Genomic DNA, 17566 nt, shown 5'->3' with positions numbered 1-17566 from the left:
GGAGGGAAGGAGAGAGAAAAGGAGAAGGAGGGGAGAGAAAAGGAGAAGGAGGGGAGAGAAAAGGAGAAGGAGGGGAGAGAAAAGGAGAAGGAGGGGAGAGAAAAGGAGAAGGAGGGGGGAGAAAAGGAGAAGGAGGGGGGAAAAAGGAGAAGGAGGGGGGAAAAAGGAGAAGGAGGGGGGAAAAAGGAGAAGGAGGGGGGAAAAAGGAGAAGGAGGGGGGAAAAAGGAGAAGGAGGGGGGAAAAAGGAGAAGGAGGGGGGAAAAAGGAGAAGGAGGGGGGGAAAAGGAGAAGGAGGGGGGGAAAAGGAGAAGGAGGGGGGGAAAAGGAGAAGGAGGGGGGGAAAAGGAGAAGGAGGGGGGGAAAAGGAGAAGGAGGGGGGGAAAAGGAGAAGGAGGGGGGAAAAAGGAGAAGGAGGGGGGAAAAAGGAGAAGGAGGGGGGGAAAAGGAGAAGGAGGGGGGGAAAAGGAGAAGGAGGGGGGGAAAAAGGAGAAGGAGGGGGGAAAAAGGAGAAGGAGGGGGGGGAAAGGAGAAGGAGGGGGGGGAAAAGGAGAAGGAGGGGGGAAAAAGGAGAAGGAGAGGGGGAAAAAGGAGAAGGAGGGGGGGGGAAAGGAGAAGGAGGGGGGGAAAAGGAGAAGGAGGGGGGGAAAAGGAGAAGGAGGGGGGGAAAAGGAGAAGGAGGGGGGGAAAAGGAGAAGGAGGGGGGAAAAGGAGAAGGAGGGGGGAAAAGGAGAAGGAGGGGGGGAAAAGGAGAAGGAGGGGGGGAAAAGGAGAAGGAGGGGGGGAAAAGGAGAAGGAGGGGGGGAAAAGGAGAAGGAGGGGGGGGAAAAGGAGAAGGAGGGGGGGAAAAGGAGAAGGAGGGGGGAAAAAGGAGAAGGAGGGGGGGAAAAGGAGAAGGGGGGGGGGAAAGGAGAAGGAGGGGGGGGAAAGGAGAAGGAGGGGGGGGAAAGGAGAAGGAGGGGGGGGAAGGAGAAGGAGGGGGGGGAAGGAGAAGGAGGGGGGGAAAGGAGAAGGAGGGGGGGAAAGGAGAAGGAGGGGGGGAAAGGAGAAGGAGGGGGGGAAAGGAGAAGGAGGGGGGGAAAGGAGAAGGAGGGGGGGGAAAGGAGAAGGAGGGGGGGGAAAGGAGAAGGAGGGGGGGAAAGGAGAAGGAGGGGGGGGAAAGGAGAAGGAGGGGGGGGAAAGGAGAAGGAGGGGGGGAAAGGAGAAGGAGGGGGGGAAAGGAGAAGAGAGGGGGGGAAAGGAGAAGAGAGGGGGGAAAGAGAAGGGGGGGGCTGAACGGGCCGGGCCCAAGACTTTGGGCAGGGCCCATCCCCAGCATCAGATTTACAGGTAGGTGGCGTTGGGTTGGGTCGGGTCGGGTCCGGGGTCGGGAGCGCGAGCTGGGTTGGGGGGAGCGCGGGTCGGGTCGGGTCCGGGGGATGGTGGGAGGGAGGTCGGTTTGGTTCGGGTCGGGGGGGGGGGGGGTGGGGGGGAGGGAGGGAGAGGGAGGTCAGATCGTGTGGGGGGGGGGGGGGGAGCGTGGGTCCGGTCCGGTGGCGGGGTGGGGGGGGAGCATGGATCGGGAGGAAGTAGGAGCTGGGCGTGGGAGGAGCCTTATGTACGCAGCCCCAGTGAGGCCATTCGGCCAGGGCTGGGGGCTGCGTGCTTCGGGCCCCTCCCACACAGTTTTGGGCGCCTGGAGCTACTGCACATGCGCGCCCACTGTAGCGCGCATGTGCAGAGGTCCCGGCACTGTTTTCAGCGCAGGGACCTAGCTCCGCCCCCTACAGCTCGTGCTGCGCCGCGCCGAGGGCCAGAGGACCTGCAGGGAGCCGGAGAATCTGTAAGTTTTTTTTAGGCGCACTTTGTGGCGCGAAAAAAGGGCGTCCAGGTCGGGGCTGCGTCGTTCTAGGCATGGCCCGAAACTTGGGCCCTGTGTTTCTATGTTTCTATCGAGTGAATTGGAAGGACCTATTTCCCCTAGCAGAGAGGTCAATAAGCAGGGGGCATAGATTTAAAGTACAGGTTAAACCTCTCTTATCTGCCACCCTGGGCGCTTAGCCTGTGCCGATAAGGGAATTTGCCGGACGAGGGCGGTCCTGTTAAATTGGATGGTACAGGTACTGAGCAAAGGGATATTGGGGCTGGCTGGCTTGGGGCTGGGAGTGCGGCAGAGAAAGCGAGGGGAACCGGGGGGGGGGAAGGGGAGGGTGCCGGGGATCGCGGGGTCAGACCAGCAATTGTGGGTGTCGGCAGCGAGGAAGAACTTCAATTTGTTCATGTCGGAGCTTCCGGGAATGGTGACGGACGAGGGGTGGTGCCGAATAAGAGTGTCCTGGATAAGGGAGGTTCAACGTGTAATTGATAACTGGATTAGAGAGGAGTTGAGGAGAACTTTTTTCACCCAGAGGGTGATGGGGGTCTGGAACTCGCTGCCTGAAAGGGTGGTAGAGGCAAAAACTGTAATTGCATTTAAAAAGTACTTGGATATGCACTTGAATGAAACCTACAGGGCTACGGACCAATAGCTGGAAAGTGGGATTTGGCTGGATAGCTCTTTTTCGACCGGCACAGACACAATGGGCCAATTGGCCTCCTTCAATGCTGTAAATTTCCACAATTCTAATTAGCCAGTAACTGATTAGCACAGCCGTAATCAAACATAAAAACTTGAGCAATTTTGTAAATTAAAAAAAAAAACTTACCTTTACGAAGGAATTCTCTGTCAATCTTAAAAGGATTTCCAGCAATAGCACCACTAGGAAATTAAATAGTAATTCTAAATGAGTAGCTTGTGATACATTTCTACATGATGCAGTTAGTACTGAAATATAAACTTTTTCTCGTTTGCTAGCAGGGAGAACCAGTACATTAAATTACCAAACAAAGTACTATGATTTATTACAAAAAGTATTAATGCAAAGGTACAAGATGATTTTCCTCCCCATCAAACTGCACATTTCCTTTGGTATCTCATTGGTAGAATGTTGGGGCATTCAATGCATAATAAGTCTGTCATGTGTCTTCAGTCCGTGTGTGGTCTTCGGTCAGTTCAGTGAAATAAAACATTTACTGGTGCCTTATGTTTAAAGAAAATGACATAGGCAGAATACTGCCGTCAGGTCTAACAAAGGTATCAATGGGCTGCAAGATGGAACTGAAAGCTAACTAAAAATGCTGGAGGATGATGATGATTTTAACCTTGGCATCTCTAATATGGAGGGCAGGGGGAGGAAGGGGTTATTGTTAAGAAGGTGTTAGGCCTCAACTGGCCCCACAACCCTCAGCTAGCGAAAGGGGAAATGGTTTCCATTTCTGGTGATACCCGCTGGACAGTGGACGCTTCTAGATGTTAGATGTGAACGGGATCAGGCTTGATAGAGCCAAACACTATGTTTAGGCTCACACAAGAAGAATGGGCATTTGGCCAAGGCACTGAAGGGCCGCTGGTGTGGGTGGAACCATAGCGCAACAGGAGTCAGTGCTTTCAGGAAGATTCGGAGATAAATAGATAGATAAATAAATAGCTAGGCCTCTATTAGCAAAGAGTACTGAATCAAATGCTACCATCCATTATCTGATGGGGCCACTTTTATTTACAAAAGTTACAAAACCACCACCGTTATCCACATTTCGTGTTCAATGGCATGTTTTTATATAAAAATTTACAGTGAGGCAAAGATTCCTGTGCTTTCAATGGCAGATTCGAGTGTCCGAGCTCCCTTCCAAGGTCAGAGCAACAAAGGTAGTTTTAGAAAAAATGGTTTGGTGCGATAGGATAGGACATCAACCCCTGGTGGCATCACGATGGTTAATTCCCAGCCTTAGTTTGGGTGGTTGGGAGCGGGAGACTAAGCTCCTAGTTTTTGATGCATGGAGTTCTAATTCTACACGTCAAGTTCACAGTAACTGAGGGCAGGGCAGTGGCAGGTTTGCACCAAACCTGACGGTTTTGTGTTTTGTGTTTGATACATCTGTGTATCATGATACTCAAAAAAGAAAACTGATTGTTTGATATCTGGCCCTGGTCTTTAGCCAAGCTCTGGCATGGTCAGGTACTGTAAATGAGGTGGCTAGATGTGACAAAGCAATGGAGCAGCTAATCATACATAGAATCATAGAAAGTTACAGCACGGAAGGTCATTCAGACCTCTGTGCCAAAAAAAACCCCTAGCCTATCCAATCTTTCTTCATATCTAAAATAGTCTATTTAGTCCAGGAGAAATAGCTATTTTACAACCCAATATGACAAAATAAATCAGATTTAACACAAACCAGTACTTCTATTCATTAGTGTCCTCTAAATGGCACTGGATATATATATAAAAAAGATATGGTACCTTCCCAACGGCAGCACATTGGTTCGTTTCTTAATTTCATCCAGCCGCTCAGCATCACGAAACAAGGCCACAGCATGGCTATAATACAGAACAAACATGTATGTTCTTTGAACTAAATGCAGAAATAAATGAACCTCTTGCAGTACTGTAATCAACAACATAGTTCATTCACATTCATGATTTTCCAAAAGATAACCTTTCACCACTTTTATCTGAGAGGGGTAACATTTTGGAGTTTAATTAAAAGTTACTTTGATGGAATACCTTTAAAATCTTCAGATGCCCCACAGCACTTTGCAACCAATGGATTACTTTTGAAGTGTGATCACTGTTGTGATCCGATAATCCAGTTTTGGCAGTGTTGCTTGAGAAATTAATATTGGGCAGTACACTGAAAGAACTCCCTTTGAATAGCGCCACGAGATCTTTTATATCCACCTAGACTGGCAGAGCCTCAGTTCAGCGATTCAATCAAAAGGTGAATGCGGCACTTCTTGCACTAAGTGTACTAAAAGCAAGATTACAACTGCTTCTGCATAATCTCCAACCATTTTTATTATTATACCAGAACAGTGAATGGCAGGTGAGTGGCTAGAGGTACAGCCATAAAAATGGATTCTTCAATTTAACTTTACATTACAAACTAAAACTAACTAGAGTTCAAGCGAGAGTCTGATAGTGAGCCCCATAAAAGTGGTGTCTTGTAAACTAAATAATTCCAACTTTGTCATTTAGCATGATGATGCATTTTATGTTGCTTGTTTTCGAGTTAGCATGTAAAAAAAATTAATGTTTTCTTCCAGCTTTTCCTTTGAATTTATCCAGATTTTTTAGATCCAATTTCCCACTATCTGATTTGCTCCCTTTAACACTGAAAATAAACCCCCCCAAAAATCCCAGTTTTCAAATTGGAAATGAAAACGGACTTTAATTATTCCGAAATATCATCCTCCGACGTCTTATGGTTCAAATCACTGGGAATTTCACCCGTCAATTTAAAACCTTAAGCGTAACTCCAGCTATTTCTTTGCAAACCTTCGGAACAGAACCCATGACATTACAGTCATTTGAAAATTAGATTTAGCAGCGCGAATGCATCACACAGTGGTGGTAAAATTATATCTATTTTTATCCGTGTTGGCAAATATATCTACGGACCTGATAAATGTTACCGGTCACAACGTATCCTCCATTTGTCAGATAGTTACTCTAACAGCAACAAAAAGAGTGATCACCTCAAAATCCAGTGACTCCATCGGATCGGCTGGGCTCTCTGCATATGAGTATATCCTGGAAAAAGGAGATCAATCTCCCTAAAGAACAAAGGATACTTAGTTATTATCTCGCAGAACAGAAAGTATTCTAACAATGTAGGAACAGAATCACACGTTTGTGAAACAGACTATCAGAAATAGTAGTTCATTCTGGGTCAATTGATACCTCTTAAAAAGGAACTGGATTGAGCAGAAAGTCTATGAGTGAGGTAGTTATGCACAGACTGCGGACGGGACAAGCATGACGGGCTGAATGAGCTTTACTTTATCTAAGCTTACTTAAGTTCCTTAATAGTAATATAATGTTTCATTCGATGGCTCAGCTTTTTAAAGCAGTGAGTTTTAAGAAAGGGGGCGAAGGAAATTTTAAAAAATCAGTGATCGCACTACATATCATTATCCAACGACCTCTGGTAGAAATCACGCGTATCATCATGATAATAGGCGGTCCCTCGAACGAGGATGACTTGCTTCCACATGGGTTTACCGATGTTTCAATGAAGGACCCAATATTCCAGGTCCTGAACTCCAATTGAAGGGGTGGATTTTTTTTTTAAACATGTGGTGACCGTTGCACATCAGCCATCAAATGGGCTTGACGGAGCTCGGCCTTTATCCAGTGGCAAGGGTTAACCAGGATGACTGGAGACCAGCTCTGCTGCACAGACCTAGTGCGCACACATAATCGCAGTGTGGGCTGGCCCGTGCTTCCCCTGGGCCCTCGGCTTTTCTGGGCCCCGTACCCTCATTTGCTGCACCTCCGCCACGATCTCTCGCTGCTCCTCCACCAAGAATGCAACACAAGTATTCATTGGCTGTAAAACGCTTTGGGACTTCTGATATAGTTGCTGAGCGAAGGCAAGATTGGGATTGGCTTTGATGCACCTTCCCCATCCCCGGAAATATAGCCTGCTGACATTCAGACTGTTGAGCTGATGCGAGGGGCAATATGGTGCTGGAACAGTTTTTATTTTAGGTAAAACGGAAGGAAAAGGGCAAAAAAGAGATGACCCTTGATTCTGCTGACCAAAGTAAGTAACCCCTGCAGGAAAGTACATGAATACGGACATGTGGTGAGGACTGGAATGGGGCATGCTGTAAAGTTTTCTCAATGGTAAATCCCTTCCCATGGTCAAACAGCCTCCACACAGCAATTGTCTGGAAGAATGCTCACTTGGGAGAAGTACTAGACGGCTGTCTACACCCGTGCAGCCGTACTCCAGCATGAGGTCAACACCTACATCGCAGGAGGTGGGGAGGCAAGTGAAAGAGAAAAAAGTTAAAAAGCAAATGGTGACAATGATTAAACTGGCTATACCAGTGCCGTATATTGTGAGGGATTTATGATACTGCAGGTGAAGCTTCAACATGCAGACAGAATCACAACAGGCTAGGCCCAAATTTTTACTTAGATTCCTGATACATTCCCCACTGAGATTCTGCTCAACTCAGCTTATGCAGTTACAGCCACATAATGTAACATAAATGTCTTCTGAGGGTCTTCAGACGCTCTGTAAAAACAACGAAGTACAGAATAAGGAACTTACACAGCAGCCCTCTCAACCATCGTTTTAATCAGTTGCTGCAAATGGCCCATCAGAACGGAGATTTCATCTCGCAGCCATATTCTCATATCAGTTACCACCTATCAAAAGATCATTGTATTCAGAGTCATGTACAGCTTACAGTGCAATGGCAACTGTCGACAAACAGTGCAGCATCCCTATACACTGGCACACGAACAACCATCTATCGCCGCAAACACTGAACAACTGCTGGCCTTTGGGATCAGCTACAGAAACAAGTGGTGCCCATTCTTTTCAAAAAGGGCACGGGTCCCATATCAACTTGGGATTGACATTTGACTAGTGAAGCTGCACTGCACTTGAGAAGTATTAACTGAAGCTTGTATTTGTCAATTCATCTGATGGTGACCAAACCAGACATCATTCTTGGGCCTTTCTCTCAATGACTGAGGTAATTAAGACTCAGTAGCTGAGCTATACAAACTGAGCAGATTTACCAGATTGATACCAGGGATTAAGGATTTCAGTTAGGAGAGACTGGAGAAGCTGGGATTGTTCTCTTTAGAACAGAGGTTAAGGTGAGATTTGATAGAGGCATTCAAAAACATTAAGGGTTTAGATAGAATAAATAAGGAAAACTGTTTCTACTGGTGTGTGGATTGGTAACCAGAGGACATAGATTTAAGATAATTAGCAAAAAAAACAGAGGGGGTGGGGGGGGGGGGGGGGGAGAAATGAGGAGACTATAATAAAATAATGAAGTTATTATAATCTGTAATGCATTGCCAGAAAGGATGGTGGAAGCAGATTTAATAATAACTTAGATAAAAGCAATTGGATAAATACTTGAAAAGGAAACATTTGCAGGGCTGAGAAAAAGAGAGTGAGGGAGTGGAACTAATTGGATTGCTCTTTCAAAGAGCAAGCACAATGGCCCGAATGGCCTCCTTGTGTGCTGTAAGATTTTATGATTCTAACACAAATCCAATTCACCTGATCATTCCTGCTTCGACCAGTATGTAATTTTCCTGCCGTTTCTCCAATCAGCTCCTGAAATAAAAAGTAAATTGCATAAAATGTTTTAGTTGCATACCCACAGAAGTAGTTAATCATTCCTGCTAGCTTTATATATACACAGATAGCAGCATTAGAGATCTGCCAGTGTGTACAATACCAACTATATCTTTACACGGACACTAGTAGATCTCATGGTGTTGCTCATGGTCAGAGGAAATCTTGTCTTTTAATAAGGGTGTTATCAACAAAATGTGACGGCAGGTTCATGCTATACACAAGGCATTGTTTAATATATCTATTTCAAATACTTTATGTTATGCCCAAATTCACTGAAATCAATAGGTAATGCTGTAATGTTAATGGCTGCTATTCTTACTTCCTCTAGAGGGGGCAATGAGGCTTCTTAAAAAGGATAGGTTTCCTTCTGCCCTTTGCCTGGGGAAATTGGCATTCAGCAGGTGTAGGGTGAAAGACAAAGGGGGCGGAGACTCGGTAAATCAGGTGTCCGCCCCTTTTACGCCACCCTGGGATTTGGTGAAGCTGCCCCAGATGTGAAACTAGGTCTTCCCCTATTGTGTGCACAGACCCAGCATAGCAATTTTACTGAAATGAGAGGGATTCCCAGCTGCCCTGCCTTATTTTCCCTGGAATCTGCTCACTGCGGGGCCTAGTGCAGGGGTGCCCATGAAAACTTGGTGCTATGGCCGAATCCCCAATGACTCATGTATCTGCAGGTGCCTTGGAGGCACCAAAGGATTCTTTCATTCTCCAAATTCCTTTTTAGCACCAAGGCATTTCTGGCTGTTGATCTCAGCCAGTCGCCAATCTTGGCAATCCAGCCCTGAAGCCATATTCAGATTTCTGTCCAATTGTTTAAGCTTACAGCTGAGCCAGGGAGCAGACCTGTGGAATCTGGCTGGGCCTTGCACGTAGCCTAATGGGGGGAAAAAAGTAGGCAGCTGCTTCTTCACAGGAGCAGTACACCTCAGAAGCACAACTGAGAGCCCAGAGAGGAAAATCTATCCTATTACAAAAAAAACTTTTTCTTGTTCCACATATGGTCCTGTAACCTCTTACAACAAGCATAGTTGGAAAAAAAATACAATTTTCTCCAACTTATCACATGCACTAGTAGGTGTGTACTTATCATCTATTTGGCACAGACTTCTTAACTAAAATCTTTCCCCTTCACCCGTTTCCAGTTTTCAATTCAAGATGGGAAGGAGAGAAAGGAAGGGCCGGAATCAGACAGACTTCCTGTTCTTGGTGGGTTTCCAGTGACCTCTGGTCTTCTGAGCACCCCTCATCCCTCTGCTGCACAGTGTTCAGTCATCACACTTCTGCACTCTGTAATCCCTAAACCCCTAAGCTTTGCTACATGTCTTTCCATCTTTAAAATTCTTCCTCAAAAATCTAATTTTTCAACCATGCCTTTGGCCCCCTCCCCTAACTCTTCCTCCAACAGTTGTTCAGTGTCTGCCCCACCCCTCCTTCGAGATGTTTCCCCATGTTAAAGGCACCTTATAAATAAAAAGGTATTTTTGAATAATAGTAAAGAAAAATAATTGATGGTTTATGAACCAATTCCTAAAAAGCTTGATTAATAACTGTAATCTTCCATTAAATCATAGAACCAGTTCCTATCGAGTGGAGGGTAGCATATGTAACCCCACTTTTTAAAAAAAAGGAGAGAGAGAAAACAGGGAATTATAGACTGGTCAGCCTGACATCGGTAGTGGGTAAAATGATGGAATCAATTATTAAGGATGTCATAGCAGCGCATTTGGAAAGAGGTGACATGATAGGTCCAAGTCAGCATGGATTTGTGAAAGGGAAATCATGCTTGAAAAATCTTCTGGAATTTTTTGAGGATGTTTCCAGTAGAGTGGACAAGGGAGAACCAGTTGATGTGGTGTATTTGGACTTTCAGAAGGCTTTCGACAAGATCCCACACAAGAGATTACTGTGCAAAGTTAAAGCACGTGGGATTGGGGGTAGTGTGCTGACGTGGATTGAGAACTGGTTGTCAGACAGGAAGCAAAGAGTAGGGATAAATGGGTACTTTTCAGAATGGCAGGCAGTGACTAGTGGGGTACCGCAAGGTTCTGTGCTGGGGCCCCAGCTGTTTACATTGTACATTAATGATCTGGACATGGGGATTAAATGTAGTATCTCCAAGTTTGCAATTGTCACTAAGTTGGGTGGCAGTGTGAGCTGCGAGGAGGATGCCATGAGACTGCAGAGTGACTTGGATAGGTTAGGTGAGTGGGCAAATGCATGGCAGATGAAGTATAATGTGGATAAATGTGAGGTTATCCACTTTGGTGGTAAAAACAGAGAGACAGACTATTATCTGAATGGTGACAGATTAGGAAAAGGGGAGGTGCAACGGGACCTCGGTGTCATGGTACATCAGTCATTGAAGGTTGGCATGCAGGTACAGCAGGCGGTTAAGAAAGCAAATGGCATGTTGGCCTTCATAGCGAGGGGATTTGAGTACAGGGGCAGGGAGGTATTACTACAGTTGTACAGGGCCTTGGTGAGGCCACACCTGGAGTATTGTGTACAGTTTTGGTCTCCTAACTTGAGGAAGGACATTCTTGCTATTAAGGGAGTGCAGCGAAGGTTCACCAGACTGATTCCCGGGATGGTGGGACTGACGGGTTTAGATAGGTTAGATGCAGGAAGAATGTTCCCAATGTTGGGGAAGTCCAGAACCAGGGGTCACAGTCTAACGATAAGGGGTAAGCCGTTTAGGACCGAGATGAGGAGAAACTTCTTCACCCAGAGAGTGGTGAACCTGTGGAATTCTCTACCACAGAAGGTCGTTGAGGCCAATTCACTAAATATATTCAAAAGGAGTTAGATTTAGTCCTTACTACTAGGGGGATCAAGGGGTATGGTGGGAAAGCAGGAATGGGGTACTGAAGTTACATGTTTAGCCATGAACTCATTGAATGGCAGTGCAGGCTCAAAGGGCCGAATGGCCTACTCCTGCACCTATTTTCCATGTTTCTATGTTTCTAACTCATTAAATGCTTAAGGTTCGTTAACAGTAACATTATACACAAGCTCATTTATAAAGCAGAGAAACCACGTCTAATCACAGCACAACAAACTAAATGAAATAACAATGCACATTCCACCTTTGCTAATCAATAAAAAATAGTTTAAAATAAATTCAGCACCTTTAGAAATAATTCTTGACAAGAGGTTTTCTTGGGGACATTAGCATTAAGAAAAATTAGAATGAGCAAGTAAAGCTCATCAGGGTTTATCCCCTGCCTAAAACCCAGGGTCAATGGGAGCAATCCTCCACCAACTACTCTTAGAAATAATTAATCATTGTTGTATTTGATGACAGATTTGTTGACCTATGTGGCAACTAATATGCCAATCAATAACTTGTCACTGAGACTGTCCCAGATGTTTCAACTCTAATTTTTCCATTTGTTCGTATTCCTTGCTGTGCTGCGAAAATTAGGATGGTTTAGCATCAAACGACACACATAGTTGTTAAGATGGTTATTTCACAAAAAAGGTGGTCACTAACACAATGATGTCCAATTGGTAAGGACCTTGGGCCAGATAGAATCTGGACATTAAATGGAAGTAGTCGGAGTAATAAATTCAAACTGCATTTCTAAACCCATATCTGGATATTCCCCATTATTTCCAGGTACTGTATTATTCTTCAAAAGTTTTGAAAAAGATATATTTAGTGGCCACCCTTACCTTTAGTTTTCGTTCATGGGCTGTATGAATGTCCTCATCTCCTTCGTTAATCTCAAAAGTTCCATTTGCCCATTCTTCATAAATCTAACAGTTTGAAACCAAAACCTTTTAGTACTGAATCTCTCAGCTCATGAAGTGTCATTTGTACAAAAACAATCCCACTTCCCCCAGTAAAAATATGGAGACCAGCTTTCAGAAACATTAATATTTAATTTTAAGGAAAACATGAACACAAGAACATAAGAAATAGGAGCAGTAGGCCATACGGCCCCTCGAGCCTGCTCTGCCATTTAATAAGATCATGGCTGATATGATCATGGACTCAGCTCCACTTCCCCACCCACTCCCTATAACCCCTTATCATTTAAGAAACTGTCTATTTTTGTCTTAAATTTATTCAATGCCCCAGCTTCCACAGCTACCTGAGGCAGCAAATTCCACAGATTAACAACCCTCAGAGAAGACATTTCTCCTCATCTCTGTTTTAAATGGGCAGCCCCTTATTCTAAGATCATGCTCTCTAGTTCCAGTCTCCCCCAACAGTGGAAACATCCTCTCTGCATCCACCTTGTCAAGTCCCCTCATAATCTTATACGTTTCGATGAGATCACCTAATTTTCTTCTGAATTCCAAAGAGTAGAGACCCAACCTACTCAACCTTTCCTCAAAAGTCAACCCCCTCATCCCCAGAATCAACTAGTGAACCTTCTCTGAACTGCCTCCAAAGCAAGTATATCCTTTCGTAAATATGGAAACCAAAACTGCACGCAGTATTCCAGGTGTGGCCTCACCAATACCTTATATAGCTGTAGCAAGACTTCCCTGCTTTTACACTCCATCCCCTTTGCAATAAAGTATTTCACTTCTAATTCTGCAGCATGTATACTTAACGGATTCGCACAACACAAGCTGGGATTGTTCTCCTTAGAGCAGAGCAGGTTAAGGGGAGATTTAATAGAGGTGTTCAAAACTATGAAGGGTTTTGATAGATTGAATGAGAAACTATTCCCACTGGCAGGAGGGTCAGTAACCAGAGGACACCGATTTAAGATCATTGGCAAAAACACCAGAGGGAAGATGAGCAGACTTTTTCTTAAATGCAGGAAGTGGTTATGATCTGGAATGCACTGACTGTAAAGAAATTGGATATACCTGTATACTTGAAAAAGGTTAAAAAAAAATCAGCTAAAGGGAAAGCGCAAGGGAATGGGACGAATTGGATCGCTCTTTCAAAGAAAAGAATGATCAGAAATTCATTTGGATTCTTGACCCAAACTTAATGAAACCAAATATCAAGATTTTTCATCAGACCTAGTGAGTGAGAGAATGTGCCAACTGAATCAGGCTGTATGACTGAAACAGGAAAAACTTGAACCACTAGACCTGCTTACTGCATCAAATATTCTTAAGTGGATTGATTTCCCATGGCATTGCTCAAGAACAAAGCCCTCTGAATGGGATCTGGTCTGGTGATATTATGCTCATGACCATAACATGTTGAATGGTATCAGAGGGTGAGACAACTCTTGTAACTAGGGGCTCAGTTGAAATTGAATTGAAAAAGCAGAGCTTGGAGAAATGATGGATGGGATTTTCCACTTGTGTGCCCACCAGCTCAGGATTTTGCTCTCCATTGAAATAAATGGGGGATTAAAAAACTATGGGCTGTCCAGAGCACAAGCAGAAAACTTCGGCCTATACATTCCATCTGAACTCAAAGGAATTATATTCAACTCAATCCTTGGGCAGTTTTATTTTACACCAGACTCCATTAATTTGCTGGTGTACAGACTACAGTTGAATTAAGGACCAAAAACCTCATTACTTTGATAGTTAAACCAGTTCATTGCAAAGGCTCTTACCTTGTCCATTCCATTCAGAATTTGATCCAATTCAGCTTTTGTTAGCAGTCCTGCTTTCTCCAAAGCCTTGGCATAGGCCTTGCTTCCTTTAATATCTGCAGCCCACATTCGTTTATCATAAGATATGGAGGCATTAAACTTCTCCATAATTGGGTCTATGCTTCCTACAAATCTTCCACCCCATAGTTTAGCACCCTAGAGGATATGAAATAATTTGCATTTATTAGAACGTTTGACTTGCAAAGCATTCAATACTTACCTGGTCTACACAGTCCAGTACCACACCAAGAAATGCGTTTGCCCATTCAGTCATAGTTGAAGCATGAATGGTAAGTTAGTTAATGTGACATATTAAAGTTTGGTCTACTGAACGGTCCCAAAATCACAATTATAAAGATGAATCTCTAAACCTTCTGGTTACTCTCAGTCACCTTGTTTTATGCTTTAGAACCACCACATGGAGTCAGCCTGAAAGCAGAAATTGTGTGTAATACTCCCATTCGCATTACAGGATAAATGCCGACAATGGGTTGGGAAAAGAATTCCTCAATGACATGAGGTAAATTTTCAACAAAAAGAGTCTACTAAGCTGCCTCTAATCAAGTTCCAAGGAAACAAGGGGAACAGACATCTTCCTTTGTAAAAAATTAGCATGTTGCAACAATACAACAGAAAACACTTCCCCTTAAATATACATTATACAATGGAAAACTAGAGAGAGTTGAGATGCAATTATGTTCAACAGAACTGTACTTGTCTAACATGCACAGGGTACATCAGGGCAAGGAGTGCTACCAGCACATGAGCAATAAATACTTGAAGTTAGACTGATGATGCTTTTATTTTCTTATACCACATATTCTCTCCTTCATTGGCTTCCAGTTAAGCAACACCTCGATTTCAAAATTCTTATCCTTGTTTTCAAATCCCTTCCTGGCCTCGCCCCTCCCTATCTCTGTAATCTCCTCCAGCCCCACAACCCCCCTCCCCCCCACCACGGGATGTTTGCACTCCTCTAATTCTGCCCTCTTAGCATCCCTGATTATAATCGCTCAACCATCAGTGGCCGTGTCTTCTGTTGCCCAGGCCCCAAGCTCTGGAATTTCCTCCCTAAACCACCTCTCTAGCTCTCTTTCCTCCTTCAAGACCAGCTCCTTAAAACCTACTTCTTTGACCAAGCTTTTGGTCACCTGCCCCAATTTCTCCCTACGTGGCTCGGTGTCAAATTTTGTCTTCTAATACTTCTGTGAAGCACCTTCGGATGTTTCACTACATTAAAGGCGCTATATAAATACAAGTTGCTGTTGTTAGAACATAAGAAACATGAGCAGGAGTAGGCCTTTTGCCCCCACGAGCCTGCTCCGCCATTCAATAAGATCATGGCTGATCTGATTATGGACTAAGCTCCACTTCCCTGCCCGCTCCCCATAACCTTTTATTCTCTTATCACTCAAAAATCTGTCTATCTCCACCTTAAATATATTCAACGACCCAGCCTCCACAGCTCTCTGGGGCAGAGAATGCCATAGATTTACAACCCTCAGTGAAGAAATTCTTCCTCATCTCAGTTTTAAATGGGTGGCTCCTTATTCTGATGCTATGCCCCCTAGTTCTAGTTTCCCCTATGAGTGGAAATATCCTTTCTATATCCACCTTGTTGAACCCCCTCATTATCTTATATGTTTCGATATGATCACCTCTCATCCTTCTGAACTCCAATGAGTATAGGCCCAACCTATCTTCATAAGTCAACCCCTTCATCTGCGGGATCAACCTAGTGAACCTTCTCTGAACAGCCTCCAATGCAAGTATATCCTTCCTTAAATACAGAAACCAAAACTGAACGCAGTACTCCAGGTGTCCCCTCACCAATACCCTGTACAGTTGTAACAGGACCTCTCTGCTTTTATATTCTATCCCCCTTGCAATAAAGGCCAACATTCAATTTGCCTTCCTGATTACTTGCTGTACCTGCATACTAACTTGTTGTGGTTCATGCACAAGGACTCCCAGTTCCCTCTGTATTGCACCATTTAAATAGTAATTTGCTTTTATATTTTTATTGTACTATCCCATGGCCCACATCCCTTGCTCAATTGGCAGGTTGGGCCAGCTCAGCAACACAGGTAACTTCTTGGTCAACCTATGAAAAATAACATGCATTGCAACACAGTGGAATATCCTCCAACACAGTCTCCTTTAGATGATTCATTGTATGACAAATTCACATCCTTTAATACATGGGGGAGGGCAGGCAGTAGGCACCAAATACAAAAGAATTGAGACCAATAATGGCATCCACATTCATTTCGAATGTTTTTTTTTACCCTGGGTCAGAAAACTTTAGAGCAAATCAAGATGGTTAAGGATAAATATGCCAGGCAACATAAACTGGCATAAGGAAAACTAGCCGACCATGATGGGAGAACGGAGGGGAAGAGCTGAGAATGAGGAAATAAGATGCCAAGAATAAAACGAGCGCATCTTGTGAAATATAGATTTGCAGCCATTGACCTCTAGTTCTGTGGCCTTTTAGTGCAGGAAACTGAGTGTGCCCTGAATATAAAGTAATACAGGGGACAATGTATTCCCGAACTCGGAGTTTTCCCCGAGTTACGCGTGTGTGTGCCGCGACCATGGCCAATACTGCACAGGTTGACAAGTGGGGGCAAGATCTTGCTCAACTGTGATGCTTTTCAAGGTGCAACAGCCTTCCAACATTCACTGTCCCCAGATCCTGAGTCGGCCCCTCCACATTGGCAGGGCAGAAAAAGAGGGCAATGGGGGAAATCATATTAGGAGGAAACACTGGACAATCCTCCCAAAATATAAAGCTGAAGGCTTGCCCCTTGAACTGAAAAGCGGAGGGAAACATCTTACCTCTGAACTGGCCATTTCCAGCGCTAGACCGCGACTTCAGGCAGGTAGAGCGAGTTCTGCAGCACACAGGTAGGTGGAAGCTGGAACAGTGTGGACTTTTGTCCTCGACCTCTCTGTGGAATAAACAAGTGTCAGTAGTTACACAACCCCCAAAAATGTTCAGTATCAGCTCGGGTCACCGATCTTTGGACGGGTGACCACCCTCTGTAAACACACACACACCACACCACACCACCAACAACAATAGCCGGGCTCACAGCTGCTCTCTGTGCTGGGACAATACCGATCAATTTCAGCCTGGAAACTCCCAGTGCCAGGAACCGGAAAAGCAAGCCACCACCAAAGGTCGCTGGGATTTGTAGTCCACGCCCAAATCTGTTCTACTTGCTCCAAAACTAATCGGGCACCACTTACAGCTGCTGCGCCCTGAAGCAAGATGTCTCAGTGCAGATAGACTCCATGTATGCTACTGCACTCTGTGCTTACTGAGCTCTGCATTAGAAGCTTTAGTCACTTTATTTTATTTATATATATGTATAGATTACGCTCAACCAAGTATAACAGTAACATAATAGCTTTTGCAGAGTCTTGCACTAATGTTAATGTAGGGTAGGGCTTGCCAACCTTCCTGCGATCACCAGGAATTAATGATTCATTTCCGAGACACTGCTTCGAGCAATCCAGGGGAATAATCATAGAGACCTGAACATAAATTGTGTGTTTCTTTTCATTTTCTTTAAGCCTTTTGTTTATTAGTTATATAAATATTTGACATGGGAGGAAGGCTGTTAGACTGGGCAGGGTGGTTAGAGGTCATGTGACGAAAGCTCCAGGAATATATCGAACCACCCTGGTCAGAGTAAAGGGTACTTCAATTTCTTTCCAATTTTTCTGCTCTTTCTACCAAGAAACCGGTCATAACTATGATAGGAATAGCAATAGAGAACACTTGCGG

General features: G+C 44.5%; 1 protein-coding gene across 3 annotated transcripts in view; it reads right to left on the bottom strand.

The window, feature by feature from the left end:
- asl (argininosuccinate lyase) overlaps nt 1-16933 on the bottom strand; it is a 47177-nt gene extending 30244 nt beyond the window's left edge. Inside the window, exons 1-9 of one of the 3 annotated variants that reach the window (XM_070857203.1) lie at nt 16869-16933; nt 16612-16724; nt 13732-13926; nt 11870-11953; nt 8111-8167; nt 7139-7236; nt 5553-5630; nt 4318-4395; nt 2683-2735 (exon numbers count right to left, since the gene is read on the bottom strand). In XM_070857203.1, coding sequence (XP_070713304.1) covers nt 2683-2735; nt 4318-4395; nt 5553-5630; nt 7139-7236; nt 8111-8167; nt 11870-11953; nt 13732-13926; nt 16612-16626 — 658 coding nt within the window. In that variant the 5' untranslated portion in view covers nt 16627-16724; nt 16869-16933. Of the gene's footprint in view, nt 1-2682; nt 2736-4317; nt 4396-5552; nt 5631-7138; nt 7237-8110; nt 8168-11869; nt 11954-13731; nt 13927-16611 lie in introns of all 3 variants that reach the window. The other 2 variants (XM_070857202.1, XM_070857201.1) reach the window with 2 other exon arrangements.
- Between the last annotated feature and the right edge of the window lie 633 nt (nt 16934-17566).

The sequence above is a fragment of the Pristiophorus japonicus genome, chromosome 16, assembly GCF_044704955.1.
Source record: "Pristiophorus japonicus isolate sPriJap1 chromosome 16, sPriJap1.hap1, whole genome shotgun sequence".
Taxonomy (NCBI): domain Eukaryota; kingdom Metazoa; phylum Chordata; class Chondrichthyes; family Pristiophoridae; genus Pristiophorus; species Pristiophorus japonicus.
Note: the sequence above shows the minus strand (reverse complement) of the source record. Positions and strands in the feature narration are given on the sequence as shown.